The sequence below is a fragment of the Pithys albifrons genome, chromosome 2 (assembly GCF_047495875.1).
Source record: "Pithys albifrons albifrons isolate INPA30051 chromosome 2, PitAlb_v1, whole genome shotgun sequence".
Classification (NCBI taxonomy): Eukaryota; Metazoa; Chordata; class Aves; order Passeriformes; family Thamnophilidae; genus Pithys; species Pithys albifrons.
The window spans coordinates 114,004,239-114,025,129 of record NC_092459.1 but is presented as its reverse complement, the minus strand read 5'-3'; the positions used below and the strand labels follow the sequence as shown (position 1 = coordinate 114,025,129).

Here is a 20,891-nt window from a genome sequence, read left to right as displayed (position 1 = left end):
GCAGATAGTGAGATAACAGAAGGAAGAAAGTTGTTACCTGTTAATGAGGACAGTGGTCCAGATAACAATCTGCCCGTCTAATCATCAGTCTCAGTTCCCCCCCTTGTCTGACTCCAAAATCCTAAAAGCAAGTGTAGGTCACCTTGTTTAGTAGCTAGAGAACAGAGAAATTGGGATAGGTGGACTTGTGATGGGAAGCAACCCCAGGGGACAGCAAACTGAACAGTAAGGCCGCGCTGGGCTGGAGTGTGGCGGGTGCTGGTTTTGCAGAGAGGTTTTTACTTCTGCACACACACTGACGTGGCTGTCAGCAGGCAAGTAACAGATGTGTGTGACTGCTGCTGCTGCTGAGGGGCAGCTGTCCATTCATTTCCATGGACTGTAATGTCCCTGTAAAGACACAGCATATACAGAAGGGCACTGAGGTATTTAAAGAAAAGCAGCTGGATTTTTTGGGCCAGCTGGTGTTAAGCAGGCAACTTGTTTCTTTAAGCTTGACCCTCAGCCGTTTGCCAGAGCTGTGCCTGGGGCTGGTGGTTTAAGGAGGAACAGCCAAGGCACTGTGGCACTGCCATGGGTTTGGGAAGTGAGGAAGTGTGGGGTCAGATCTGGCAATGGGACAGCTGTGCTGTGCCCAGGCCCAACCCTGGTGCTCTTCTGTTGCACGAGGAGTCTTGTGGGATAGTTTGGGGGTCAGGGAATGGGTGGGATCTGAGGGGCTTGTCAGAAGCTGAGCAAGGGGAAGTGACGGTGCCTTTGGAATCAAAAAGAAAACTAACTTTTATACACTGTTGCAGTTTTAATCAACCCTCCTTGCCTACTGCCTGCTCCTTCTCAAATAAATTCAACCTTCTCATGATTAGATATCTATATAGACTATCTCTAGAGACACTGCACAGAGAAAGGTAGTTCCAGATTCATGTTATTTCTATTAAACGCTCGACTTAGGGGGGATTATCCACTGGAGGCGCTTTAGGAGGTGACTATTAGACACAATTGTTATCTAACAACATGCTTATGGTTGCACTGGGTTCAGATAACGTTCAGTTTCTGAGGGATTTCAAATATTTCTATTGCTCTTAAATCTAATTGGGCAAATCAAGTTTCTGAAGGAAGTTGAGATCCAGGAGACTTTACAGTTTTACACACCTCCTTCTATACCTGAGGTGCCTAAAATTCACAAATTCCAATGACAGTGAGGTGGGGGAAATGCAGCAGCCCATCTGTGGCTTGGACACTCCTGTGTAAAGAAACTCATGCTGTTTTTTGAAGCTCTGTCTTACAGTGCTCTGGAGCCTTTCCACGATTCCTAGATTTATAAAAGTGCTGTACCCAGAGTGGCCTCTCCCTGCAGGAGCTTTGGCTTTGTAGGGTGCTCAGTCAGGGCAGTTCGGGGCTTCAAAGGCTCCTGAACATGGAGACAGTAGCTCTGGGGTGGTTGGTGCACAGTGTGCTGGAGCCTCTGCCAGCGCTGCTGTTCCAGAGTCATCCAAGGAATGCTTTGTTCCACTGTTGGCATGAATCTCCCTCTAACTGTGATAGCATCTTTGGGGAATTGTCACAAATAAACAGAAGGGCTCACCTTCCCCTGCCTCCTCCCGCTGTTCATTAGGCAGTACGGGTATTTAGCCATGAACTGTGACCCAAAGCACGACTGCACCACAAAGACGGACCTTTTCCCTAGAGTTTAATCTTTGGATTTGCAGCGTGCCCTACGGGAGAGCCGTGAGCGCTTGTGCTGCCAGTCACTCTGACGGTGTGGGTGGGGTCTCTCAGGGCTGAGGGGCTCTCTGGGCAGCAGGAGTGGAGTGCTGGGGCTGCAGGAGATCAGCTGGGTGGGGAGGGATGATGAGCATCACTTGTGAGTCTTCCCTGCCAGTCACGCCAGGGCACTGTTCCTCTGGGACTGCCTGTGCTTGGGGAAGTGTTACCCCTTCAAAAATCTGCATCTAGACATAAAGCCAGAAGCAAAGGGAGCTCAGGAAAAGAAGGTGGATGTTGTGGTTGTGGCTAATGGTTGATAGAATGATATATTTTAGAGGCAGAGTGTATTTTAATGGAACCATTTGTGCTTCAGACTTGATTTTTATCTGATGTGCAAAACCGAGGCCAGAACATCAGGAAAATTGCCAGAAACAATGCAGGAAAGGAGCAGGGAAACCAAAAGGAAAAGACAGATCTTAGATCTTGAGGAAGAAAAGCTGCAGAATTTGTCTAATTAAGGAATGTAGAACTAGATCGGGTGAGCTAAGGACATTGATTTGCACATCAGGAGAAAGGAGAAGAGGCCTCACAAAAATAAAGTCAGAGATGCAGGATGAAAACCAGGACAGAAGCACGGGGAATGGGATTGGAAGGGCTCAGAGGGAGGGGTGGTGGTAAAGTCACATGCTGTGGACAGGTCAAGGATGGTAAAGACTAGTATAGGTCCTAATGTTCAAGTGAAAATTTGCATTGCCTGGTGAGAGCTGTTGTAGTGGGGTGAAGGAGACTTGAAACTACATAGGATAGACTCAAGCATAGAGCTGAAGGATCAGAATTCACAGCACCTTTATCCTGGAAATCTGGAAAAATACATAGCTGAGAATACAATTGCCTAAGGAACTATTGCAAAACTGCTGCAGCTACAGTTAGCAGAACCCGACTCCCTCTTTTAAGAAGGTGGGTAGATGGATGGATGGATGGATGGACGGATGGAGCGGATTTGGCTTTGGAACTCACTCCTTTTGCTTCCTGCTGTGCTCATATTGGTCATGATGAAAAAATTGGCTTTGTCTTCAGTTGAAACCTTCATATGCATTACTGTTTTTGAAAGAATGGATCATGCAGATCCTAATATGGGCACTGAAAACAAAGGCTATACAAATAAATACTGGGAAAGGACCCACTGCTTCCTGAAGACCGATAGCCAGATTTCTTTCTGCATGCCTGTTGCATCCTGTTGATGATACGACACTTTTTCCCCAGTAATGTCCAAGACACATACTGCATTAATCAGATAACGTAACTTTCCATGATCTAGCCCTAAGAAATGTAAGTTGAACTTGTTTTCCCTCCCTCTTGGACTCCCTTTGACAACTGACTTTTTCCTAATGGTTTCTCCTCCCCAAGAAATCTGGCAAAAGCTGTTATATTGTTCTCAAAGCAATGTTTGTGGTGTGATTAATGCGTGATTAACTACCTGGAGCTTAATAAAGGCCTTGCTCTTTCAAAGGCTTCTCCGTGATCCATACTACACTTGAACTGGGTCTTGTGAAAGCCAGTGGGAGTATGGACACGAGTACAGTTAAATCCACATGTCTGAAAGATTTGGGTACCCAAGGATGGCACCCAAAACCAGCCCTATGCACAAACAGCCGCACGTTCCTTCAGCTTTGCAATGACTGCATGGAAATCCGTGGGAGCTTTGGGTGTGTGGTGCTAGAATGGAAAAAAGGAATATCCTTGCACTTGAGCAGTGCAAAACACGTTGTTAATTCCCCTCCCTCCTCGTGGGTACCTTCCCCATGTGTAGCACTGGTCCCAGTAGATACACCTGAAGACAGCTTGTCTCTTTTGTTGTAGTTGCAGGTGGAACTTGATCAGGAATATCAAGACAAATTCAAAAGACTGCCTTTGGAAATTCTGGAGTTCGTACAGGAAGCCATGAAAGGGAAAATCAGTGAAGATGGAGACCACAGTTCTGCCCCCTCTTCCCTGGCATCTGACAGTGGAAAATCAAATCATAAACCTCTGCAAAGCGAAGAGGAATTGGAAGAAGATAACCCAGACAAAGTGTTTGATACTACTTTTTAACTGCCCCAGGAGCACTGGGTGCCCAGGGTGCACCCGTCCAGTGCCCCTCTGCCCTCTGGGGGAGCTGCTGCCCAGGTGCCTCCCTCGGGAGGCAGGAGCAATCTGCATTCAAGTGCACATTTCCCCAAAGGAACGTTTTATAAAAAGTATTGTGCAAAGGTCTTCATTCTCATTCTTCATCTGATTATTATTCTCAAGCTTAGTGCAGTTGTAATGGGAAAATTAATATGTTAACCACCCTCTCCTCTTTTCTTTTTCTTTTTTTTTTTTTGGCCAATTTACAATGGGTAATTTTCTGGCCATGTTCACTGTTAAGAATGTTTAATGAAGACCAGTGTATTGTACAGAGACAAATGTGTGCAGATTTCCTTTTGAAGTGCCAGTGCAAAGTGCTCCAAACTAATAGAGATCCTGGAGAGTATTGTAACAGTACTTAACCATATTTGTTTCCTTCTTTATAACTGCACCTTGACAGCTGTACCATCATTTTACATTTGCACTGAAACATTTAATCCTTTTTAGCTTTGCAAGCACTGGTGGCTTGCTGTCTTGATATTATGTTTATCACATGGAGAGACATAACTTGCTGCTGAAAATCCTTGGAACTGTGGGACAGGAGGAGAACGGAGAGGAGGACTCTGCGTGGAGATTGTTGGTGTCTGTGTCCGTCTGTGTTTGTTACACTGTGTGAGTGCATATATGTTTGTATATATATATAGCTATATGTGCACACACACCTGTTTATATACACACACAGCATGCTTCTGTTTGAGGTTGGTGTGGTCTCTTGGCCAATGAAATGTTTCAGGGATACGTGAGGAAAGCGAATCTTTCTGAAAGCAAACATCTGGGTTATACTGCTATAGAATAAGCATTGAATCATAGAATCCTTTTTGTGGTGTTAGTGTTGTAAATCAAAGTAGTTTTAGAATATAAATTTGATATATATTTTGCAGACTCGAAAGTATTGATTTAAGTATCATATTTTAAGCTTACTGAATTTGATAGGATTATAAAATGTTTAGGACTACAGTATTTGAAATCTAACAGAATCTTCCATTATTTTTAAGACTGAGGTTCAGTTTTACTAGGGTCTAAAATTTAAAAGCAAAATATAAAAACCTGATCACTGTTATTTAAAAATGTGTATTAATCCATTTAGCTGACTTGTTAAAATAAGAACAATCAAGGTTAGTGTACTGTATGATAAGCATGAGAGAAGTAACAGCACATTCTGAGAAATTTATACCAGATGACAGAGAGACATTGTGAAAGTCAGGATATTTGTAAAGGTGAAGAAATGCTGTTCTCTGGATTCCCACACTGACAGAAATAGGAGTTAGGGAACATCTCAGCCAGATTTGTGTCCTACCCAAGCCAATGCAGTCCTTTCCCTCGGCCTGGGGTGGAGGAGCCTTAGCAAAGGAGAAACCAGCTCAGAAGACACAGCTTTGCCTCGAGACACCTGATCCTGCAAACTCACGTTTTCCCGGGCACCGCTGGGCTCAGGAATGTTCTGGGGAGTGACATTCACACACGTTTGCAAGATCGGGGCCTTACTTAGCATTCAAAAGCAATGGGAGAAAGCAATCAGTGACATGGGGAGGCATTTTAACACATCCTAACAGTTAAGTTACATACTTCCATTCCCTCAGGACTTTAGTACTTAAAGTAACTTATTTTATTTAAATTTAAGCAATAAAGTACAAATCAAGCTTAAGTTTCCAATTAAATAATGGTGTGTGTATATATATATATATAAGTTGAAATCTTGGAAAACAAACAGTATTTTGATGTTTCTTTTTAAAACTTAAGAGCAGAAGGAAAGAAAAAATTGCACATTGTTTGGAGATCATATTTTGAATTAAACTGTTCTGGTTTATGATGATGAAATCAGTGCACATGAAATTCAAAAATCTGACTTTCATCTTAATGCTGGGAAAGGTGAATCCTCTGTTAATCCTTGTTTTGCACTTTGAAATTAATCACTCATTGAAAAGGGAGAGAGTCGAGATGTAATGCTGCATTTTATAAAGCAAAAATGACATATTGTCTAAATTATTAAAAGAATAAACTGATAGCAGTGTTCACTAAAACTGAAAACTATTGCATTATAGAAACAGTTGTACAGAACAGGCCCTGTGGTGAAATCCTGACTCCTTTGAATCTCAGTGCTGGGTTCCCGTGGACTCCAGCGGAGCCAGAACTTCACCACAGGCTTCCAAGAAACTCGGGCAAATACCAGTTAGGCTTTTCTTTATATTTAAAAATCAAATTAAATATACTATCAGCTGTAGTCATTTTACAGTACGTTTGTATTTGACCATTTCCTGTACTCACATTTTTTTATATCTGTACAGTGCCACTTTCTGCAGGTGTAGGGTAGTGTGTAATCCTGGACATTTGCATTGTTCAAACTATTTCAGTGACACCGATATCATTGACTATTGATATTACTTGAACTAGAGTAAGATAATGAGAAAAAGGGTCTTTTATGATGTGCAAGTCTTGTGCCTTTTATGTATTTGCCTTGTTCCGTGTTGAATGTGTGGAAATGCTGTATTGTGGACTTTCTGCTGTATAGAATAGAGCTGTCTATATTAAACTAGGTCGTGCACTTCAGATATCTTTACACTACTGAAAATAGCTTGGGTTTGGCAGTATAAACAGAATTTTAAAAATTCTTATGAAGGCCAGACATTTTAGATTTAACATGTTCATAATTATGTTAATTAATGCTCATGTATTAGCTAAACATTCACTGAAAAATAACTAAAGGGACATCATTGCTTGCCTTTCTTCGAAATCAGTGTTGCTCTTGTACATTGTATTAATAGTGTCTGTGATTGATTAGTCCTTGAAGATTTGCTTTCAAACTAGGATGAAATACTCCAGTTAACATGTACATATTTTTTTGGTTCCTCAATCTATGATTGTTTCAGAGGCATAATTCACATTTTTGTAAAAATTCTATGCAATTTTGTGGCATGATGTTTCTTCCACTTGTAATTTTATGTGCTTACATTACAGATCCAAAGGACAAATAAAAATTTCTTAACACGAGACAGGTTTTCTCTGTTCATTGACCCAAGAGCCTCAGTTGGCTCAGGAGACCTGGCCCTGACCCGTTTGCTCCCAGGAGGGTCAATGCCACGAGACATCAGTGAAATTTCCCTCCAGGCTCTTGTGTTCACAAGAACAAGGAATCGCACACGCCTGTGCTTCCATCCCCTGCCCCTCCCAGCAAAGTGTGTGTTTGCTGGTTCTCTGGAACAATGGGCAAAAAAACCCCACATGCAAGCCAAGGAACTGGTAAGAAAATTTATCAGTTTACAGAACAGGCTTTTGTAGAACAGCTGGGGCACAATTTTCAGCCACACTGATAAACTGCTTCAGCAAATTACAGCAGCCTTCCTTCTGTTCCACTGCCCCAGCTGTTTGACTAATCATCTATGCAATTATATATGTGCTCTGAAATGTACCTTTGCAGGGCCTTCCACTGAGAGCATTGAAAAATAAATCTATTCCTTTGGCTTTTGACTTTCCTCCCCTATTTAATTTACAAAGTAAAAAATTATCTGTGGGAGAAGAGATAAGCAGGTATATTAATCCAGGTACTAAGGGATATACCTGTTAAAATAGTTTCCAAGGCAGCTACAGTCAAATTGCTCACTGGAAGAGGTGTAGGGAAATGGGGTCTGAAGCAGGGGATGGATGTGGCACAGGGTAAGGGTGGGCAGGGAAGGGAGGAACAGAGCTGAGAGCTGAGCCTGTGAATTTGACAGACAGGAATAAGACTGGGACAGAAACAGGAGAGTGGGGAGGAATCAAAAGAAAAGAAAAAAGGGCATGTTTCCTTCCCCAGAGAGGAGCAGTGGGGTGTGAAATCAAGAGCAGGGTTGGGCGAGGTCCCATGAAGGAGCCCAGTGGTGCAGGGACACCAGGGAGGGGAGGCAGACGGGACCAGGGGGCAGGAGGCAGCGGGGCAGCGACAAACTCAGGGGCATGAGGGGAGATGGGGATGGGGAGCACAGAGGGAAAAGCCAGCAGGCCACGTGAAACAATCCTCAGCTCCCACAGGGCTCTGTGAGGAAGGATTCTCACAGCCCACTGAGCACAATCTGGGTGCCTGTTGTACTTGGGCCACAGGACACTGACCTGGCTGCTAAGGAGGGAGAGCAACAGGCTGGGATGTGGGGAAGAGCAGCCTGGAGACCGAGCACAGGGAAGTTGGTGTCACAGAGGCCAGGACGTGGGACCAGAGCTGCTGTGAGAAGCCTGGAGGGCTGCTGAGCTTCAAGTGGATTCTGCAAATGCTCCTGGTGATGGCCAGAAGAAAACCAGTCCCACCACAGCAGCAGACTTCCCACTGCTTCCCCCCCAGCTGGGGAAGGTGACCAAGGACTGCATTTTGCTCTCAGAGTGTACGCTTTGGTAAGCAGTGCCAGTGCCAGGCTCTGCCACAATTAATTGATCTTCAGCTTACATGATTTCCTTCACAGGGATGCACCTTCCAGGAGAGGGCCAGAGGGTGTCCAGATCCAACCGAGATGTTGGGATGGGCACTGGGGAACATGGCTAAGTTGGACACAGAGTTTGGAGTGGGTGAGCAGGCTGAAGGGGTGCACAGCCAGACCCCTAAAACCTGGAGCTGTACTTGAACTGTGACTTGAAAGGAAATAATTTTGAGATAAGTAGCTCTACCTTTGAAAGACATGAATAGAGATTTAAACCCAGAAAGGCTATACCATACCCTTGGATTTTGGGAGTACAGGTCAAATCTGCCAGCCCTGGCTGAAGCACCCAAGCTCCTAAAGCCAAGAAGTTTCAGCTGCAAAATTCAGGTCATCATTTTTTATTGACACCTTGGCTTCAATGACTGCATTTGGCTTGCTTGGGTGCTCATTCAAAGACCTCTTGCTCCAGTACCTACATAGGGAGTACAAGGCCAAACTTCACTTCCACCATCGGGCAGGGAGGAGCCATGTAGTTCCTGGCTATGGTAACATTACTTAATGTGGAAACAGCTGAGTCCTCCCCTGGATTTAGCCCTGGTCATACACCTGAATGCCAAGTGAGACCAGGGAGCGAATACCATTTCCCATGGAATGGAAACAGTTAATGCTGACTTCCCTGCCCAGACATGGAGCACCCCTAAATACACACAGCAGGATTCTCCTGGCCATCATCAGACCTAGTCCCTCCTCAGAGTGATGGCCCTGCCTTTGCTTTTCTCTTCTTCAAGGGATCAGCAGGAGAAGGAAAAGCTGCTTAGCAGAAGGGCCAGTACAGGAAATTAAAGCCACATACAAAAAGCAGCAGGTGATGGTCACTAATGAGGTTAAGGAGGCCAACTGCAGAAGGGCATTCTGGAATTAAAAAGGGTCCTCTGCAGAAAAGGTATGCACTGCTATGCACTAGTAGGACAGTGGGCAGGAGGAAAGGCTTGGGGCTTGTGTAGGTCTGTTTTACTTTTTCTCAGTGGAAGGGTCTAGAGGCTCAGTTCACAGGTTCCTCAGGATCAGTGTCAAGGGGGCTGCATGATCAAAAGGAGGATCTGAGGGCAAAAAACCCTGAAGAAATTAAAAATCAGTAAAGAGGAAAATAAGGGAAGTAACACATTAACTACTGTATAACTGGTAGGATTTTAAAGGGCTGGGGTTCTTGGAATGATGGGCTGCAAAGCGTGGTGGGGAGACCATGGTGTGGTGAGAGGTGTTGATCTTTTTGGCTGAATCCAAACTTGAGCAAGTAGAGGGGCTTTAAGTAGCACTAGAGGAGCCAAGTTCTTATTAGGAACAAATTGAAGCCAACCAGATGAATGTGAAGAAATTTAAATCCTGCTGCTGTATCAATGGAGGAAGCCTGGCTAATGAGCAGGAGAGCTTGGCAACTTCATTGACGAGAACTGTAATGCAATTAGTGTCACTGAGCTGCTGTGGGATAATTGGCCTGTTCAAATAAGTGATTACAGCCTGTCTAATGGGGATCAGATCATTTAAAAAGGAAAAATGGGGGTAAATCAAACTTTGCTCCATTCTTGGGGAAGATGAAATGTAGTTGGTAAATGCTGCTGCACTGATCTAATCTATGGATGGCAGGAGCTGTGAGCAGGACAGGTGAGTTGCATTGAGCTGGGAAAGAGATTACAGGTGTGAAATACTCTGTCCAGATTTTGTACCAGCATTTTCAGGACAATGTAGAGAAAAGCCAGCTCTGTACATTCCCTGAGCTACAGACAGAGGGCTGAAAGTTGGGCTTCACAGAAAAACCACTGGAGGCTGCCAGATGGAAGCTGGAGACAAGCGAGTTACAGAGAGACCATAATCTTCTTTATTTTCTTCCTTTCTGCCTAAGCACACCAGAGATGATTAATTGTAAGTACTAACAGGAAAAGGGGATGATGCACTGCATAGGATGGTGCCACACCACATTACTTGTGCCACGCAGTCAGCGTGGATGCAGCACATCCTTGTGATGGACAAGCCAGACCAGATGATCTCACAGTGTCTCCTGGCCTTGAGGTCTGTTGCTCTTAGAATAATGTTCTTTTCTTGGAGGGCTTTTTTCCCCCCACAGTCAATTTCACAGTGTGATTACTCAAGGCCGTGATTCCTTTTGGAAAGGCTTTCTAATGTCCTAATTGCCAAGGTCAGTAAAGTAACCCTGAGCACGGTCTGTGATTCAGCCATATGGGATGTCTTCCAGAGAACAAGTCACCTCTCTCCAAGGGTGTAAATCAGTAAAAGTGTGGCATCCCAGGAGCCCTCAGCAATAAATAAACTCAACCCAAGTGCTCCTGCAGCTCGCCACCAGCTGAGCAGAGCAGATGAACTCCCTGGCTGGAAGCAAACCCGAGCCATAAAGTCTGTGGTAAGATGCATCTCTGACTCATCGGGTGCAGCCTGTCAGCCTCGGGGAAACAGCTGGAGACAGAGCTCCAGCAAGGAGGCAGTGGCTGTGGTGTGCCACGATTTCCTCGCAGCAGAGAGCTCGGTTCCTCGAGCTTCTGTTTCCATCTAGGTGAAAAGCCTCTCCTGATGAGAAGGAACTTCTAGAAGTAGGAAACAGCCCGTATTCCTTTTAGTAAATAAATATTATACCCTGCTTTCTCTTTGCTGCTGCAGGATGCTCCCTCTGGTCGTTAAGAGCCTGATCGTCAGCAGGGCTGTTACTGCCGTGATTTAAGGGCTGGAGAGACCACAGAGGTGCCTTCTGTGCCTTGCTCGGGAACCTGCAGGCAGCGGCCAGGCCCAGCTAGACAGGAGGGAAGGGAGGAAGGTCCTTGCCCACTCCCCAGGAGGTATTTCCCTGCACCCTTGGAAGTGCTGGGTGGTGCAGAGCTGGGGCGAGTGGCACAGGCTGTCCTGCCTGACCTGGGTTTGTACCACACATGGAGTGAGGCCATGAAATGCCACTGTGCTGTGGGACCCCAGGCCTCTGCTCTCTGCACTGCCCAGAAACCCTGTGCTGCCTCTTTTGTGCAGGACCCAGTTTTAACTCAGTGCGTTGGAGCATTCACCAGTGAGCATCTCCTGCATCTTGCTGCTGTTAGCTCCTTTTATTGTATTAGGGGAGTAGAAATAGGAAGAAAACACCCTGGTATAGCCTTGATAGCAACAAAATAATTTGCTCTGCTTTCCCTGAGGAAATCCAGCCTTGGGCATTTGCTCTCCCTTTGAGCTGCAGCCTTCCATGAAAAGCTGCAATAATTTAAAACCCGTATCTGGCTTTACAAATTCCTGTTCCCTTGGCCCAGTGACAGATTGGGGAGCTGTGATAACTTTCTTGTGTCAAAGTAACTAATGAGAAGGGAATTATCTCGCTCTCTGTGGAAATGCTGCTGTTCTCACCTACTGGAGGAATGCTGCAGCTCCCCCCCTGCTCCTCACCCACACTGGGACGGGCAGTGCACCAGGGGTGCCAGTGGTGCCACACGGGATCCGAGGCACAGGGACAGGGACGGGCACTTGCTGATGTGTTACGTCGTGGTAAAAATCTTGGGGTTTAACTGGCCCTGCTTCATTATGCGTTAAGGTGAATTTGACACAATTGTTGTTATCTTGTTTCGCAGAGTTAATGCAGTTAAATATTTCCTTTATAAATATTCCAATCACTGGCAAGCAGCGAGATGGTTGCAGCAAAGTACTGTTTGGTGATACACAGAGCTCCCCTCAACAGTTGTATGAAAACCAGCGCACGACCTGCATGTGGAATGAGAAGCAGTTTGTTCCTGCAGAGCCTTTCCCTTGGGCTGCACTTTCGCTTTCCAAGCCTTTCCCACCCGCTGGCAGTAGCGGACGCTCTGCAGCAGCCTCAGGGGCTGGGGGAGGCGAGGGGCAGCCTTGCCATCCCCAGCACAGGACAATCCTCAGGCAGGACCAGGCAGATTCAGTGGTCTCTGCCCCTACCATGTCAGCAGGCAGAGAATCACATGCACCCTCTACCCGGCCCGCTGCTTTCAGCCTGAAAATGCATGAAAACTGTATGATGTTTGATGATACATATTTGCAATGCCATGTGCAGGGCACCTCCTATTTCTTCCCTGTTCACTTGATTTCTGAGCACTCTGGAGCATTGCCAGAACGAGCTCTACAAAATAATGCTTGCAGCTTCTTGTTTCAGAGAATATCTTCACTATTTCTTAAAGAAATACAGAGGATATTTCTTGAGCAGCTCATCTAATCCAATGTACAGATCAAGGAGCATTCAAGCCATCTCTAGATGCATTAAACACTCACCCTTTTTCCTTCCTGGGACTTGCTGCCTGGTGTTGTGTCTGCTGCTTCCCCCTCAGCAAGCCCTTGGTCACCCACAGCCACCTCTCTGGTTGGCATGGGGGCCCCTGTGGCTGTGCCTTGTTTTATTCTGGATTGTGGTGCCACGTTCCTGCAGGAACAGAGGAGCCTTGGCCTCTCCACTGATGCACGTCCATCTGCTGACAGGTATCAGCACTGAAGGAGCACCAACCACTCTTGATCCCCTTGTTAACTCCACTGCAATTAGTCCTCAGTGTTGAGCACTTTGTGCTACAAACTTCTCTAAGTGCCAGAATTTACTAGCCAGGTATTAATATTGATTTCTGGCCTATCTGGAATAGAGAGTGAAAAATCCAATACTGTTTTTTATGAAGAGCTGTTTCACACTTTCATAATAGATGTCATAAAATTCCATCAATTACTGGGGTCTCTTCAGGGGAACTAATTATTGTGCTATGCATACCTAGTCTGAAAACTTAATAATATCTCCAGATGCTGCCAGAAGTCCTTTGGAGGTCTTACAGCCCACCAGGGAACCCTCTGCTCTGTTTTTTTTTCCTTCCTTTCTTTTAAATGAGCTATCAAATGTTCAGTGAGGGAGCTGGACTGGAAAGTGTGCATTCACACGAATTCAGGGTGTTAGTGTTCCTGTAGGGCAGGGAGGGAGGATATTTATTTTTTAATCATTAGATCACCTTACATTTGCATTAGGCCAACTATTTAAAGGTGACTGCCCAGTGCCACACACTCAGGGAACTGCAGGTAGATCCTCCATCTCCTGTGGGAATTGTCCCTTTGCAGGAATTAATAGGCAGCTTTCGGGGTGCTTTTTTGGGAGGGAAAGGTTATCCCAGCAGAAGGGGAATGCCAAAGAGGCAGAGCTGTCTTAGTGTCTCCTTCCCTGAAAGCAACAAGATCCTGGGAGTTTTTTACATTGATTGCTTGGCAAATGCCCAGCAGAGTGGCAAGTTCCACACCAGCACAAAAGCATTTTGGGTGACTGTGATCCCACCAAGGAAGGTGTTACTGGAGTATTTGCCCTCTCTCAGAACCACAGGCACCAAGGCCTGTTGCAATCCATGGCCATCTGTATCAGAGAGAGGGAGTGGTGCAAGCTCTCAGCACAAAGGGCTGTGAGTCCTCAGCCCTCTGCTAAAGCCAAAAGTGAGGTATTGCCCATGAGAAGACAAAGCAGAGCCATGAAACAAGCTCCCATCTTCCCCCAGTTTCACATCCAGATGGCCGTTATTAAACAAGGAGGCACGATGTGCCTGAGTCCGTCTCAGATGACAAAACCATGCTGGTGGATCATGCTAATCCCTTCATGTCTGAACCCCAGCTCCTCTTGGGTGCATTACTCATCCCTGTGGCTCTCCAAAGAACTAGATTTTCCTTTAGATGTCTGATTTTGCTGAAAGATCTGAGAAATGCTCAAGGGCATAAATTATTCTTTCCACAGCCTATGATAATGTATGATTCTTAAATTGCCACCAGATCTGCCTCCTTCAGATAGTGGAATGAAAAGAATATTGCACTCTACCCAAGCCAAGAGGAGGATCTGGTCCAAACCACGTCGCCTTTCAGCAAGCCAGCAGCATCATGGATGCAGATGGTACAAATGCCTGGAGAAATCCAAGTGTTGGAGGATCAGAATTCAGTATCAGCCACTCAAATTAATCTCCTGTAACATTCCTCAGAATTGGGGCCGGGTTTGTAAGGATGTTAAGTCTGTCAGTATGGCATAAATCAGTATAGTGTGTACACTGTGGGGTGATGGAGCAGTGGTGTCAAGTAGAGCAGGAGCTGGTTTATTCCTCAGTACTACCAGCCACGCAAAACCTAAACTGGGACATTCATGAAGCTTCATTTAAATGAAAATTGTACTTTTTACTTGTCATTGTAAGAATTATCTCCACTAATATTACTGGTGCTTATAGCAGGTACCAGTTGCATGTTTGCACCTTCCTTGCTGGCAGCAGAAGTGGGACTGTTCCTAAGCTGTGGAATGGAAACTGATTTCACTTGAGTGCAGGAGATAATACTTCCAAAAAAAAAGACATCAATAACGATCAGAACACCTTCAGTAAAATCAGAGATAGCAACCCTCAATCACTACGGCCACAAAGTCCCTAACACAGCTGATGCCACAGGTGAGCTGTAGAAGACAGGTAATTGATTAAAATGAATTAAAAACACGCAGTATTTATATAAAAGAGGGGGAGTAAAAAGATTGGAGGAAGTTTCTACACAACCATTTTGGGCTATCTGTCTGGCTATCACTCCTTGCCACAGCAGAAATACAGGCAACAGCCAGCAGTGCCTGATCCAGCTTTTCCTGGCACAATTGCAACCTGCCCCCCAGTTACAGCGGGAGCGGGACTCGTCCTATGGTAAATCACAACCACTTCCCAGGCAGCTTTCTGTGGGAGCCACGCTGGCTTTGATTACAGAGGAAGCCTGTCCAGGCACACTGACAGGAGGCACTCAGGATCCCAGCACTGCCCTGGGGCTGATCTGTGCTCTCCCTGCAGGAGGCTGGTCAGGCAACAAGAACAGGCATCCAGACACCATTTAGGCACAGTCTGCCAAGACCCTTCCTATTGCCACAAGGATATTTCTGCCACGTGGGAGCCAAAAAACCCCCAAAGTATATTAATTTAATAATAAAATAGCGATCGCACTGTCCTTTTTTATTGTAACTGATGAAAAGCCTGTAATGCAAATTGTTGTGCCAAGTTGCTTCTTCCAGCCAACATTTTGGCATGTTGCATTTCTATCCAGGCAGCTTTTAAATTACTTATCATTTGAAATTTTTTGAGTGTTGGATTTCAGTGGATTTTAACTGACAGATTATCAGGGATATTAAATACTGAGCTCCAGTCTCAATGTGAGGATGCTGGTGGTGATCTCACACCATTACTTGTGACTGTGGGTGGCTGCAGAGATTGACAGCTGAGACTGCAAATGCGAGAAACTCTATTCTTAAATGTGTATCCATATGAGACAGGCCCTGGGGGTTCACATTTTTGCTTTGCTATCCATTACAATAATTGATTCTTAACCAGTGCCCTAGATTAAAACAAAACAAAAGCTTCTGCTTTCCCACATTCACTTCTAGAGGTTTGGAGATATGCACTATCATTCCCAAGAGTTTATTGTTGTTGGCCAAGTAGGACTTTCCATGGACAAAAGAAGATACAACTGGAACCACAGAGAGCAACTTGTTCAACAGAAAGTGATACCAGTAACATGGGATGATTTGAAATGGATCTCCATGTCAGTGAGCCAATGATCCTGTGCCTGTACCCTGAGACAGGGATTGATCTGAAAACTGCCACATCGGTGTTACCCTGCGATCAGAAGTGTCTGCACTGACTACATTTTGAACTACTTGTCAAAGCTGAACAGCACCAGCTCTAGGAACTATTGATAGCATATGATCATTTCAAAAGAGGATGTCTTTGTTTTATATGTGCATTAATATTAAATGCTCTGGAAAATATCAAAATGTGAGTTTGCAATGAGTCCCCTGTGACAGGACATCCCCCATGAGAAAGAATGAGAGGGGAGATCATACCTCAGCAAAGCTGACAGTTTAAACATCCTCAGAGAAAAACATAACCAAGGAAATTATTTTTGTGTATGTGCTTGGTTTGTTTTATTAAGCAAATGACCCATGGCACTTCTGCAGAGCCGAAGATAGATTTTAGATAGCAAAACTGTGCATCTTGCTTGGGATCAGCGGTCTCTTGAGATTGTTGGAAGTAGCAGCTTCTAAAAGATGCCTCGGTCCTGTGCTCAGTCCAGATAAATGACTTGGGCAGTCAACCCTGGGACTTTAATGGGGATGGATGTATGTTGTGAGTAAGAAAAGAGCCTGGACTTATCTACAGAGACTTGGAACATTTGGGGCAAGTGTTCCAAATTAAGAATGAAAACATTCCATGCTTTACGTCAAAACTATAAAAATAAGCATTTTGCACAGCTCACGCTCTGACCAAAGTCAGCATCTCTCATGCAAAACACGCAAAAATTACTTTTAATTACTCCAGTTTATGACAAATGAAAGTCTCCTTGGTGTTCCATGGCTAAAATATCTCTCCCGTCTTGATTTTTCCTGTAAGCAATCCCAGATACAAGATGCAATGATTTCAGAACAATGCCATGATATCCATGGCAGAGGAGACAGAAAAAGGGGGAAGGGAGAAAGCAGAAGGCATTATTTGTAGCTTTTACTATATTAATCCTCTCACAAAGCTCCAGCTAAGCCTGTAGCCCCAGTGGACTAAGTGCTGCCTTAAAAATATGTGGTCAAAAAAGGCAAGCAAGAGGAAGGGCTGTTCCTGTGATAATGTCATTGTAAATGTGCTGCTTGAGCACAGCAGAAGCTGCAAGTACAACTACTCCAGCTGTAAAACCTGGGCTTGGAAGCCAAAAGCGAGCACTGAGCTTTTACACCAAAATCACAGTCTTCCTCAGGAATATACACTAACCTCTTCAACACATTGCATTTACGGATCTGACTGTCATGCATCAGCAGCACTGGACAGCCCAAACAAGGGGCAGGGCTGTGCCAAAGCACAGCCTCCCTGGGATGAAGTTGCTGGTGGTGCTGCAGATGTGCTGCACAGCTCTAAAAGTGGCAGTAGAAGAGCCAAGGCCAGTGTGAAGGGGAATATCTGAGTGTTAAAGCACCAGAAGGAGAAGGATGAGGGCACCAGGAAGGCACTTGTGTTAGTAGGCCATGAAGAGCCAAGGCACATCTACAGGCAGCTGCTGAGGCCACCTGGTGCAGGAAACAGGGATTGACCCTCATCAGCTCCACATGGGTATGAAAAGGCAGCTCCAAAGCCAGGCTGTGGTCACCATGCCAAGGTGAGTTTGGGTTGTTTTGCAGTGGTCATCACTTGCCTTCCATGGCACTGTGAAAGCTCCTGGATGTGCAGCCTGGGCACCAGCAGCACACAGCCCTGTGGTTTCTGCCTGCTCATGAGTAAGTACATGAGAGTGCAAATGAATGAAATCATGGTTTGTTTCAAACTGAAGTCACATTCTGCTGGCATCCAGCTTTGCTACAGCAGGATGCAAGGTTACTTCCTACAGCTGAGGCTGTGCAACCTGATTTCCTGTGGAAGTGTTTGACCATGCCACTGGTTTGTGAGTGGAAGAAAGAGATTGGGTGTGCCACTCTGTGCTGTAATTAAAGCTTCTCCAAGCTGCCAGTGAGGACACCTCTGGCCAGCAGCACTTGGGTGTTGTTCCTTAGGTGGAAAACTTTCCTTTTTGCTGCAAGGGCTCCTCCACAAGAAGTGCCAGGTGCAGAGTGAGGCCCTTGAAGGCATTCCCTTGACAGAAGGGTGACGCTGATTGAGCACAGAGTGCAGCACCAATTTGCAGTGTACTGCCTAAGAGAAAAGGTACTTCAGCTGGCAGAAAAATTTGCAATAATGAAGGATGAAATCTAAGCTTTGCAGCATACCTCTTGTCGAACAAAAGTGTACCAAAGTCACAGTGAATTTCTGGAGTACTTGACAGGTGTTTCTTCTGGGTAGGGCCCCATAACACAGCTTTGCTTCACAAGCCATTTGTTTTGCCTTACAAACTGTCACTGTTGAGTTAATGCCTCCAGAAACTGGAAGGGAGTGTCACTGGAGCTCCTCCATCAGCACTTCTGCTTTCCTTCCCCAAGGTGGGAGGAGTGGCACATAAGAGAAAACTGTGTTTGTCTCTGTGGAGAACACCAACGAGGCAACATAAATGAGCAGGATTGTTTGTGTTGGGTTATCAGATGGTGTTGCTACAAAGCACTGTGCTGGTTTTAAAGGGAACAAAATACAGAAAAAAAAGAAAATACTGGATTTTAGGTGCTAGAGTGGCTGGGGATATCTGCTCCAGGCATGTTGCTGATCAGGAAGATGGATCTCTAGCACTCAAAGGTGTGCTGAGTAAAGACCTTGTCAGGTGACCAATCCCTCCAGGTGATGCTCCTGAAGGAGTAGAGCAGTGGGAACACGTGGTTTGGGTCCCAGCAGGGCTGCCTTTCTTTGGTCACACCCTGGGCTGAATGCACAACTCTCACTTGCTACTGTACAGGTGACTCCAGACAGGATCATGCTCTTTCAGGGTCTGCTGTGTTTTCATGTAAGTCTTGGTCTGTACAGGATTTGACATGGTTGTTAAACCAAGAAATGCACCTGCATTCCCAAAACCCCTGACTGAAGTCCTGGCATGGACATGCCACAAGGGTTTTGCACACAAGGGTTTTGTGTCAGTGGAACTCGGGGTAGGAAATCACTGTGGTATTGCCCACAATCTGCACTACCTTGTGTGGATTCTAAGAAAGGCAGCTTGGAAGAGGGCTGTTCATCCCTTCCCCTTAGCTGGGGCTGAGGTCTTCATGTGGTCTGAAAAATGAATTAAACCCCTGGGGAAGAGGCCTGCGATGAAAGAAACATCAGATACATCAACCAGACAGACATAAGAAGAGACCAGGGATTTGGGAGTGAACAATAACCAGCTATAGCCAAAGAAAATGCCAGGGAAAGAACCCATTGTGTATCTCCACTGGCATCTAGTCCTCTTCCTCAGTGAAAGTTGGCATATTGCAGAACAGATGATTTCCCTGACTTTTATTTTTTTTTGCAGCGCTTTACACTTCCCAGGAGTTGTTTCTATATGACTATAATAGAGCTGTCAAAATAACAGCTTGTGGTAGAGGATGCAGTCGCACCTCCCCGCTCGTGCTGCCCCCTCCTCCTGCAGCACCTGCCTCCAGTGAAGGGCTGGAGGACAAGGCCACACCAAGGTGACACTGGCTGTGAGTACAGGATGTGTCTTGGTGCTCATTTGTCTGACCTTCCCCACAGAACCACGGCCCTGGGCTCCTCCATGATTTTCCCTGCCAAAGCTTTATAAGTCTGTCTCCAACTGTGGTCTCCTTTGCTCTGTGACCTGCAGAAGGTCTTTTGCACCCAGCAGCCTCATTGTTCTGCACTCTGCCCTTCCTGCCCAGCATTTTTGATCTTACCACACTGTGCAGACAACACCTGCAGCATAGTCTCAGCAGCAGCCAGGTGATGGTGTGGGGTTTGGACAACTACTCTTCCACAGCAACTTGACAGGGCAATGAGGGTGGAGGTGGGACAGGATCTGGTCCCCATCCACTGTGAAATGTCTGTTGAGTAGGCTACTGAATATACCCCAAGGAGGAATTGTCTTAGGACCATATGGCAAGGACTGCCTGGAGGGAGGCAACATCTTGGTGCTGGGGCAGTGATGGCTCTCCCATGCCTGGGGAAAAGGCTGGTTTTCAGGAAGTGTCCAGCCCTGGTCAGTCTGGAAACAATTGTGTAAAGCTGAACAGGTGGCAATATCAGAGCAAAATGTTAATGAGGGAGTGGAGTCACCATCCATCAATGTCCATTGGTGTCACTTGGAGGCAATCAGCATTTTTCTCCCTTCTTTTATCATACATCTTAAGTAACCTCCAGGTTCCTTGCAAGGTCAGCATTTCCTATGCATGGGAGCAGTGGCTCTCGCAGGCTGGAGCTGGAGCTGCGTAGGTCCGATGCACCAGCTCAATCAGATGTTTAAGTATCTCTGCAGGAATGATCACTGTAATTTAATTTGCTGATTAGTGTTGTCATATCTATTTGTAGAATACAGTATAATTTATGGTGAGATCCCTGGAGGATCTTCAGCAAATGCTACAAGTAATTGAATCTGCTGATTTCTAAAGGTCAGGTGAAAACCGAGCATTATTATAACACACAGATCAGGTGACATGCAGAAATTCAGATTTACTGATTATTGCTATATACCACCACTGTGGAAGATCAGTGAATAATCAAGAAGCACAACTTGTGCTTTCAACCCTGTCAGTAAAAGCAATAGTTTTTGAGGAGGTGAAAGGTAAAAGGAACTTGCTGTTTCAAATTAAGGGATGGGGAGAGAAGAATTTCAGACAGAAGTGATTAGGGAAGCATCAGGAAATTGTTTGGGTTATTTTACTGAAGAAGTGGCTCACTGATGAACTCGGAGGCTGAGTGCTGCTATTTCCAGCCCTGGCTGGGTACGATACCCTGAGCTGGCACGGCTACTTCCCGTCTCTCTTCCAGCAAACAAGCGGATTTCCCTTATCAGCAAAACTAATTTTGTCTAGCTGACGAGTTATAAAAATGAAGTCTTTTAATTTGGACTGTACTGTCTTTGGAGCTCCTGTCTGCGGAAACCAGGGAGGAAGAGAAGGAAGGTGGTCTGGCAAGCAGCAGGGACAAGCAACTTTTGAGGGCACCGGACTCCAGCAGCTCACTGAAGAAATGGTTTGCCCAAAGAATG

At 45.6% G+C, this 20,891-nt stretch overlaps 1 protein-coding gene across 4 annotated transcripts in view; it reads left to right on the top strand.

Annotated features, from left to right (window-relative positions):
- Positions 1-6,858, top strand: part of PLCB1 (phospholipase C beta 1) — a 346,939-nt gene extending 340,081 nt beyond the window's left edge. Inside the window, exon 32 of one of the 4 annotated variants that reach the window (XM_071582157.1) lies at positions 3,571-6,858. In XM_071582157.1, the coding sequence (XP_071438258.1) occupies positions 3,571-3,795 (225 nt within the window). In that variant the 3' untranslated portion in view covers positions 3,796-6,858. Of the gene's footprint in view, positions 1-3,564 lie in introns of all 4 variants that reach the window. The other 3 variants (XM_071582156.1, XM_071582161.1, XM_071582160.1) reach the window with 3 other exon arrangements.
- The last annotated feature ends 14,033 nt before the right edge of the window (positions 6,859-20,891 follow it).